The 10,526-nt window shown below is 45.4% G+C and overlaps 1 protein-coding gene across 5 annotated transcripts; it reads right to left on the minus strand.

Moving 5' to 3' along the window:
- Positions 1 to 21: 21 nt before the first annotated feature.
- LOC110489680 (palmitoyltransferase ZDHHC23) lies at positions 22 to 9,970 on the minus strand. 5 transcript variants are annotated; one of them, XM_021562446.2, is made up of 5 exons: positions 9,844 to 9,970; positions 8,268 to 8,441; positions 7,463 to 8,155; positions 5,253 to 5,420; positions 22 to 2,692 (listed from the first exon to the last, which is right to left on the minus strand). In XM_021562446.2, exons 2-5 carry the CDS (start codon positions 8,402 to 8,404, stop codon positions 2,419 to 2,421), a joined length of 1,272 nt encoding a protein of 423 aa, XP_021418121.2. In that variant the 5' UTR covers positions 8,405 to 8,441; positions 9,844 to 9,970; the 3' UTR covers positions 22 to 2,418. The 5 variants fall into 5 exon arrangements, with proteins under 5 accessions (XP_021418121.2, XP_021418120.2, XP_021418117.2 ...); XM_021562445.2 differs by having other exon boundaries at positions 5,253 to 5,333; positions 9,689 to 9,923; XM_021562442.2 differs by having other exon boundaries at positions 9,689 to 9,923.
- Between the last annotated feature and the right edge of the window lie 556 nt (positions 9,971 to 10,526).

Consider the following 10,526-nt stretch of genomic DNA (forward strand, 5'->3'; position numbering starts at 1 on the left):
ACAGCAATGACTCATTTAAAATTGCAGTTAAAATTCAGGTTATTTAATATTTTTGAAGTCACAGTTTGATGCAGTTTGACAAGAGCTTGAAGCCATACAAAATAAAAAGCATTATGTTATTCATATCACCATAAACGATTCTCACTGTGGGTAGTCTGTCGAAGTTGTTCTCCCACAACTCTGTGCTTTTGTTGTTTTATTCTCTTAAGTCCTGTGTAGCTCAGTTGGTAGAGCATGGTGCTTTCAGCTGAGCCAGAACATGGAAAAGGTCTTTGGGCCAGTAACTTAAAGGTTGCTGGTTTGAATCCCTGTGCTGACTAGGTGAAAAATCCATGTTCCCTTGAGTAAGGCACTTTATCCTAATTGCTTCTGTAAGCAAATGACTAAAATGTAAATGTGATGTTTAATGCAACAACACTTCATCTACAGAGATGTATCAACACGATGCGGTTTGATAAATACCCATAACCTGTTTTCTTCTGAAGCTCACAGCAACTGTTGCACATAAAAATAAGATATAGTGACAACAGCTGTTCCTTTCTTGAGGAGTGTTAATCAGTGTTGAAAGGAACATCTAGGGCTTCGTTTTATTTTGGTCATGTGGTTTGGTCACCTCTCCCATCAAAGGCACTTCAACTGAGGAAGGAGAGAGCGAGAGAATGGTAGAAGGACCCTGGAAAGAGATTGCGCGAGGAAAATGAAGAGAGAGAGGAAGCGTGAGACAGATCGATAGAGATGGATGAAAGGTGCACGGAGCAATTGCAGCACTAGAATGGGAGAAAAGGTCAGGGAGAGAGAGAGAGGGGTAGAGATGGTGAGATTTGATTGAGGCTGTCAGTCAGTAAAGTTAACAGAAGTGGTTGTGTGTTATTGTAGCCTATGGTTCAGCTCAGGGACGGTATTGTGGGGGGCGCTACTTCACAACAGAACCGATCACTGTGACACCTTAACAAAGACTTGTGATTTCAGACTGGCTCGGCCTCCCTCCCAGTCCCAGACAGAATAGGGAAGGAGAGGACAGAAGGACCGACTGGGGAGAACAGAAAGACATAATAGATAGGGAGGGGACATACAGACAGACAAGGTAGAAGACTGATTAACAGGAGAGAGGGAGATGTCTTTACAGTCTGAGGTGTGGAGATATGCTGCCATCTGGTGGTGAAAGATAATACAGCAGCCACATCCTCCAACTCTTGTCCATATTTATTTTCATTTATTTAACCAAGCAAGTCAGTTAAGAACAAATTCTTATTTACAACAGTGGGACAATTGTGCGCCGCCCTATGGGACTCTCGATCATGGCCGGTTGTGATACAGCCCGGGATCGAACCAGGGTCTGTAGTGACGCCTCTATATCACAGAGTAGGGTGAAGTTGCCTCCCCCCCAGACTGATCTACGGTCAGTTTTATGTACTTCCCCCTAACGGTTAAAGTCAGATTGTATGAGGGTAAAAGATGACTCTAGATCTGTAGGCAACTTCTACCTGGATCGTCCAATTGATCAATGACTTCTAACATGCTGACCACACCGCTCGCGTCGCAAAATCAATGTACACATACATGTTATTCAATCATCGCACCCACAATGCTCACGAGCGTACGCGTAGCCAGGCGCTAAAATAGAACTTGGTTCCATTGGTTTTTAGGAGCATATACCCACTGGGTGATTGAAAGATGAACTGAGATTCAGCGGTAGTGGTAACGCACCTTGAAGTTGTTTGCCAACCACCATATAAAGTCCAGAGTTGAAAACTGGAGGAGCGATTACTTGATATTTCAACCTCCGTGTCCTGATCGCATCTGGTGTGGGTGGACAAAATCAACATGCGCACGAGCGGTCTGGTCAGCATGTAACGATGCCATTATGCTGTTGAGCAGCTCAGCTACACCAGAGGAGAGTTCAACAGAGCTTCTGTTTGCGGTGAACATGTTGCCAGAGTAACAATTTGAGTTGAATAAATATTCCAAAATGTTACAGTGAAACTTTTTGTAATGATTTTCTGTGGCTTTTTAGCGACAGTATTCAAACTGAAAATGACTTAGCCACTCCTACTAAATATAGTAGAAAGTCTACATGGCCACTTGATTTTGTAGCGGCAGTTAAGACCTGAAACCGATACTTACGTTCACCGCACACTACCTTCTGACTGTTAGCTAACGTTAGCGAATGGTCGTGGCTAACACAAAACAAATGGAATATGTTAGCTAACATTAGCCAATGTTCGCAAACTATTTTCCTTGTTGAACGCACCCCAGGTCAGTGAGGCTGGGCCAGGGGGTGTCCGGGCCTTCTCCAATGGTCAGCTACACAAGGTCAGTGAGGCTGGGCCAGGGGGTGTCCGGGCCTTCTCCAATGGTCAGCTACACCAGGTCAGTGAGGCTGGGCCAGGGGGTGTCCGGGCCTTCTCCAATGGTCAGCTACACAAGGTCAGTGAGGCTGGGCCAGGGGGTGTCCGGGCCTTCTCCCATGGTCAGGAACTCTGCCCAGTTGCCACGGAAACCATGTGAGTAGACTCCTGTGTCAACGACAAGGCCCCAGTAGAGACTGTGGGCAGTCTTGTCTCGGAGAGCGGTGCGCGCCTCTCGCTCCGTCACATTGTAGCTGACATTGATGAGCTGCAGGACCAGCAGGTGTAGTAGTCCACTAGTCACTATGCAGCTATACCACGCACAGGTGAAACACAGCGCTGAGCTGGAACACACACACACACACACACACACACTGAATAGAGGACATGACTCATACATTCCTGAAAACCATCTCTAGCCCCTAGCCCAAACCCTCTATTTTTAGAAACCAGATGTGTTAACAATGAGCTAAGAGGAGCTTTAATACACAGATTCCACCTATCTGGTTTCTACAGATCTACAAAACACCCATGGAGGGGGGAAGGGGCTATACATATACAGATCTACAAAACACCCATGGAGGAGGGAAGGGGTTATACATATACAGATCTACAAAACACCCATGGAGGAGGGAAGGGGCTATACATATACAGATCTACAAAACACCCATGGAGGAGGGAAGGGGCTATACATATACAGATCTACAAAACACCCATGGAGGAGGGAAGGGGCTATACATATACAGATCTACAAAACACCCATGGAGGAGGGAAGGGGCTATACATATACAGATCTACAAAACACCCATGGAGGAGGGAAGGGGCTATACATATACAGATCTACAAAACAACCATGGAGGAGGGGAGGGGCTATACATATACAGATCTACAAAACACCCATGGGGAGGGAAGGGGCTATACATATACAGATCTACAAAACACCCATGGAGGAGGGAAGGGGCTATACATATACAGATCTACAAAACACCCATGGAGGAGGGAAGGGGCTATACATATACAGATCTACAAAACACCCATGGAGGAGGGAAGGGGCTATACATATACAGATCTACAAAACACCCATGGAGGAGGGAAGGGGCTATACATATACAGATCTACAAAACACCCATGGAGGAGGGAAGGGGCTATACATATACAGATCTACAAAACACCCATGGAGGAGGGAAGGGGCTATACATATACAGATCTACAAAACAACCATGGAGGAGGGAAGGGGCTATACATATACAGATCTACAAAACACCCATGGAGGAGGGAAGGGGCTATACATATACAGATCTACAAAACACCCATGGAGGAGGGAAGGGGCTATACATATACAGATCTACAAAACACCCATGGAGGAGGGAAGGGGCTATACATATACAGATCTACAAAACACCCATGGAGGAGGGAAGGGGCTATACATATACAGATCTACAAAACACCCATGGAGGAGGGAAGGGGCTATACATATACAGATCTACAAAACACCCATGGAGGAGGGAAGGGGCTATACATATACAGATCTACAAAACACCCATGGAGGAGGGAAGGGGCTATACATATACAGATCTACAAAACACCCATGGAGGAGGGAAGGGGCTATACATATACAAATCTGAGCAACATAACATTTATTACAGTGCTGAGTGGGAGACAAAATGGCTGTTACACTACACACAACAACAACACAAGCATTATCAGCAAACACACACTAACACACATTTACCCTTACACAACAAAGCCATGCTGAGCCACAGTAACTGCTCTGTAAATCTGGGTCAGTAGGAGGGCAGGTAGGGGAAAATATAATGATGAAGTCTCTTATAGAAACTTCAAATCAACCTACATTTCCCCTGTAAATATCCAATTATTCCAAAACATCACAGCTTTAAGTGTCCCAGACAAAAGAAAATACTGCTTTGATGCAAATAAAAAACACTTGTTCCCTTAGAGTTACCAGGATTGGAATTACGAACAGGGGTTTGTTCGTTATGTTCGACTGTGGTGAATGAGCCTACAGCAGCCAAGGTGATAATGGCTGGGGTCATTTTTGCTTGTGTTTCCTGTTCTCCAAATAGCATTTTAAAATGTTTAAATTGTAAAGAAATGCAGTAAATGAGCTTCAACTTTCAAACCGCTCCCCGACCTCACTAAAACCGTGGTTACGTCCCTGGTGCCAGTGGGTATTTTAGGACACTATTGATCTACACCACCTCATTTTACAGGCTCCTTTTAGCCTCTAATGCCTAACATGCTGACTACACCACTCGCGTCTCATGCTTTGCAGAATAAATGTACACGTACATGGTATTCAATCATTGCACCCACACTGTTTGCGCGAGTTAACGAGCGTCCACGTAGCCAGGCGCTAAAATAGAACTTGGTTCTATTTGTGATGCTTGACGCGCTGCAAGTTCCGCCTCTCCCATCTCCTCATTGGTTTTTAGGAGCATATGCCCACGTGTGTGATTGAAAGATGAACTGAGGTCCACACTCCAGTCGGTTGTGGTAATGCACCTAACATTGGTTGCCAACCGCCATATAAAGTCCAAAGAAGAAGCCTGAAGGAGATATTACTCAAAACAAACTTTTACCCTTTTATCTGTGGATTAATTGTCGGAGTAGAGGACCTTGTGCATTTCAGGTAAAATAGCCACCCAATGTTAATAGACCAGGACAAATGAGCTAGCAACAGCAAGCTAGCTGGTTAAATTGCCATAAATATTTAATGCTTTTTGACAAGTCCCCGAATTAATATAATTGGTTCAGTTTGTTATGATATTTCAACCTGCGTGTCCTGATCGCATCTGGTGTGGGTGGACAAAATCGACATGCACGCGTGTGGTCTGGTCAGCATGTAATAGCGTGTGTGTGTGCATTATGTATGGTGTGTGTTACCTGTGCTGGTTGTAGACGCCAGGGCAGTAGACCAGAGCGGTGACAAGGTTCTGTTGAGGACACACGCTGCGCAGCACCAGACTGATCCCATACAGAGAGGTCAACAGGAAGAGGAGGAGTGTCAACAGGAAGCTGCGGTGATTGGACTGGCCCACACAGCTGTTTATCCTACCACAGTGTTGACATGACACACACACAGACACAGACAGCCAATACACTGTACTAAGATCATTGGGTTACACCACACACAGTACAGCGCTGACTAATTTGGATGAGAGCACCTGCTGCTAAATGAATATAATGTACAGTTGAAGTTGGAAGTTAACATACACTTAGGTTGGTGTCATTAAAACTCATTTTTCAACCACTCCACAAATTTCTTGTTAACAAACTATAGTTTTGGCAAGTCGGTTAGGACATCTACTTTGTGCATGACAAGTCATTTTTCCAACATTTGTTTACATGCAGATTATTTCACCTATAATTCACAGTATCACAATTCCAGTGGGTCAGAAGTTTACATACACTAAGTTGACTGTGCCTTTAAACAGCTTAGAAAATTCCAGAAATGTATGTAATGGCTTTAGAAGCTTCTGATAGGCTAATTGACATAATTTGAGTCAATTGGAGGTGTACCTGTATTTCAAGGCCTACCTTCAAACTCAGTGCCTCTTTGCTTGACATCATGGGAAAATCAAAAGAAATCAGCCAAGACTTCAGAAAAACAATTGTAGACTTCCACAAGTCTGGTTCATCCTTGGGAGCAATTTCCAAACACCTGAAGGTACCACGTTCATCTGTACAAACAATAGTATCCAAGTATAAACACCATGGGACCATACAGCCATCATACCACTCAGGAAGGAGACTCGTTCTGTCTCCTAGAGATGAACGTACTTTGGTGCAAAAAGTGCAAATCAATCCCAGAACAACAGTAAAGGACCCCGTGAAGATGCTGGAGGAAACAGGTACAAAAGTATCTATATCTACAGTAAAACGAGTCCTATATCGACATAACCTGAAAGGCCGCTTCAGCAAGGAAGAAGCCACTGCTCCAAAATAGCCATAGAAAAAGCCAGATTACGGTTTGCAACTGCACATAGGGACAAAGATCGTACTTTTTGGAGAAATGTCCTTTGGTCTGATGAAACAAAAATAGAACTGTTTGGCCATAATGACCATTGTCATGTTTGGAGGAAAAAGGGGGAGGCTTGCAAGCCGAAGAACACCATCCCCACCGTGAAGCACAGGGGTGGCAGCATCATGTTGTGGGGGTGCTTTGCTGCAGGAGGGACTGGTGCACTTCACAAAATAGATGGCATCATGAGGCAGGAAAATTATGTGGCTATATCGAAGCAACATCTCAAGACATTGAGTTGACATTGAGGCTTGGTCGCAAATGGGTCTTCCAAATGGACAATGACCTCAAGCATACTTCCGAAGTTGTGGTAAAATGGCTTAAGGACAACAAAGTCAAGGATTTGGAGTGGCCATCACAAAGCCCTGACCTTAATCCTATAGAAAATGTGTGGGCAGAACTGAAAAAGCATGTGTGATCATGGAGGCCTACAAACCTGACGCAGTTACACCAGCTCTGTCAGGTGGAATGTGCCAAAATTCACCCAACTTATTGTGGGAAGCTTGTGGAAGGCTACCCAAAACATTTGACCCAAGTTGAACAATTTAAAAGGCAATGCTACCAAATACTAATTGAGTGCGTGAACCTCTGACCCACTGGGAATGTGATGAAAGAAATACAAGTTTATTCTATTATTCTGATATTTCACATTCTTAAAATAAAGTGGTGATCTTAACTGACCTAAAACAGGAAATTTTTACTAGGATTAAATTTCAGGAATTGCGAAAAACAGTTTAAATGTATTTGGCTAAGGTGTATGTAAACTTCTGACTTCAACTGTAAGATGTACTTAGAACCCGTGATTCCACCAAACACACACACATACACGTCTAAAGGGTTTGAAGGTTATTGTTTTTGCACGATTGTGTGTGTGTTACAGATCAGTGAGTTTCTCACACACAGGCCTATGGCTGATGACAGAGACAAGAGAATGTCACTGATAATTGCTGAGACATTGCTTCTTAGGTCTGGCATGACACTGCGGAGACATTGCTTTGACGTGGCTGTGTAATAATTGACAGATGAGCCTCCTGTGTGTCCAGGCAGACAGGGGTGTTTTAATGGGACCCACCAGACACAGTGGTGGTCCAGCCTCAGGACACAGATGTCACAGATCCTGCAGTGTCCCGCCCTGGGGGGCCGCAAAACCCTGCACACAGAGCACCAGTTCCTGCTCTGCTCACTATTCATCTGCTCCACCCCCTGGCCCTGCTGCTCCGACCCACTACCCCGATTGGCAAGCATTACTTCCTGCCCGACCCCATTGTGGCCGGGGTCTCTGTCCGGTGGAGGGCTGTGATAGGTCACTGTGCTGTGGACGTAAGCCGGGTGTGGCCATACGTAGCGAGGTTCTCTCTTGGTGTGGACAAGGGCGGCCAGAGTCAGGGCCACCCCCAAGGTCACTGTGCCCAACTGGGTCAGCTCTACACCCCCCCTGGGGAAGATCTCGGTGAGGAAGAGGTAGTACATGTAGCCCAGGGAGAACAGGGCCAGGCTGAGAAAGAACAGGGTCCGGCCCTTCTTGCGGTGGGTGACATAGTAGTACCATAGAACCAGGACCGGTAGAGCAGTCAGAACAACTATACCCAACAGGAAGTGAAGGGCTGCGACGTGTAGGAGGACAGGAAGTAGGAGCAGCGGGGGGAGCACCGATAGGTCGACACGCCGGGCTCCACCCCAGAACCAGGGAACACGGAGGCGGTCGGTCATCACAGTAACCAGATGGGACAGTGAGTTGGCCTTCTGGGGCTCTTTTTTCAACCATCTGAGGGAGAGAAGCAGACATTCACTTTCTGATGTGATACCAAACTGGATGAAGAACCATTAGCTAAGAGTGTGAAGGTAACTGGCCGTAGATGGGTAAGCCACTCTCTCACCTGTCACAGGCATCGTCCAGGTCCTCACAGTCACAGCAGCAGGCTGCCACATGGCTCCGCTCCCCCTGACGGTCCACATACTCACAGCAGCACAGAGGCTCATCCTGCTCCAACGCCTTATTGGCTCGCTTCTTCATGACGGACAGCCAGGGAGCCTGGAAAGTGATCAGTCTCCTGTGGTGAACGAGCCAACAGGAAGGGATGGAGATGAGTGGTGTGTGCGTGTCCTATTCTCATGGCGGTGCAGATAGATAAATGTGTGGCAGGGACTGGTTAATCATTTTTAGATTGGTAGTTAGTCTAGCCAGCTATCTAAACTTGTAGTAATCATGGCTGAATACTGACAAATAATTGTGACTCCTATATCGGTCCACTAATACAGAACCAGTAAAGGCCCAGTGCAGTTTTTCATGGGGCAGCACCCCTATTTCCCGCGGCTCTGTTGTCCAATGAACCATTAGTATACATCTCTGAGAAGTCTAGCAAATGGGGGAGGCGAGAGGTACATCAATTTGATCATGTGGGCAGATGTCATTCTTTGTTGTGTATAATTATTTATCTCTATTGTACCATTTTGTAAACTCTAGATACTGTAACAGTATGAATCTTATCTGGGGGCTTCCGTATTAGCTCTGTGGCATTGGCTGTCATTAAAAATCCGAACCGGAGTCGGGAGTGATTTATTTCTCGGTGGTCTCCAATGCGCTATTACGCAGAGGTCACTGCTACCGATATGGGCTCTCAGCGGGGCGACAGACTGGTGTTTCTGCCAGCCAGTCCGTGAAGGCTTGTGCGTATCAAATGTCACATCCGCTGTGGCCAAGAGAACGGCCAGTGGAGTAAATGCCTTTCCTTCCTCAATTGTTAAAAAGTTCCTAGAAAATGAAGCCCATGTTTTTTCCCCCCTCAGTTAACCCATGGAATAGTGAATGCATATAGACTTAGCTTTTTTCGACTCCCCGATCGAATGTAGCCTATCTGAATGCTGTAGCAGACGATTGTCTGCCTTAACCCTAAAGCCCTGGATAAAATGTCACCGTCTTGAAAGTTGATACGAAGTATCGTTACATGCGTCAAGATTAGCGGTTACCAGTTGACTCTATACTTAATAACCCTATCGTTAACTACAAACATGTCACGTGGAATGGGAAATAGCATAACCTACCAGTATTCGTGTAGTTTGCTGAAAACGAATCATATGTGCTACTTCCTTACAAAAACTGTAGGCTGGGCTACATTAGAAACTGCTTACTGAACTGTCGCGGAAATGACAGACTGGCCAGTGGCCACAGACAACGGTGTTCGCAACTACACGTCTAAACATGTTCAACTGAATGTAGCCTAGATATGCAATTGATTTAGGCTACCTGCCCAACAGTGTTGTCAATCCAACAAGGTACAGTATTTGTCGTCTCCCTTACGGCATAAAAGTAATTCCATAGCCTATCCCAGACCGCGCGACACTATTGTGCCACGGAAAGCACCGGAACCCTATAGTCGCTCCATTTAACCCTTTCAAAAGGCTGCTCATCTCCGATGGTATGTTTTGTATTAAAAGTGAGGTCTTCAAATATACCTCCTCCTCCGTCGCTGGTGTAATCTTATCAGGCAAGCCTGCCTCTCCTGTTTACAGAGTGGCAGGGCAAGTGTCTTTCTCCCTCAGACTTCTGACGTCAATACAGGGAGTAACCCTTTCCTTTCCGTAGGTTAACTTTTGCCAATGCGCATCAAGACAAGGTAGTCCTATTGTCTATCAACAATCCCATGTTCAATGAAATAAGCAAACATTAAGCCTATTATAGGCTAACTTGCAAGCTATTTGGGTCCAACGTCAAGGTGTTTCTTCAAAGGTCAAAGATAAGTGTTTGGCTAAATGTAACCTATCAACTGGAGAGCTAAGGCCGCTGTAAATTAAAGCACTTGTCTCTTCTAACAAAGTTGATTTCAACAGCCACAATAATGATGCCTATTCATTTGAAAGACAGTGGGTGTTCTTACACATTAAAGGTAGACTTAGCAAATGACATTGCCTCTAGCAGCACCCCAGATATTGACATGCAAGATTTCACTCACACACCATATCTGCGCAAGTGCACGTTTCACGCTTTTAGCCAAAACAGCAGAGAACAGACACCATGCGGTCTACTTCATCTCTCGGAGACTACCTTTAAGGACTTCGCTCAACTACAGTTACGGAATATGCAGCATCAGACTTCTGGAGCTGGTACAAATACTTCACGGACAATCGAAACACGGGGG

The sequence above is a fragment of the Oncorhynchus mykiss genome, chromosome 15, assembly GCF_013265735.2.
Source record: "Oncorhynchus mykiss isolate Arlee chromosome 15, USDA_OmykA_1.1, whole genome shotgun sequence".
Classification (NCBI taxonomy): Eukaryota; Metazoa; Chordata; class Actinopteri; order Salmoniformes; family Salmonidae; genus Oncorhynchus; species Oncorhynchus mykiss.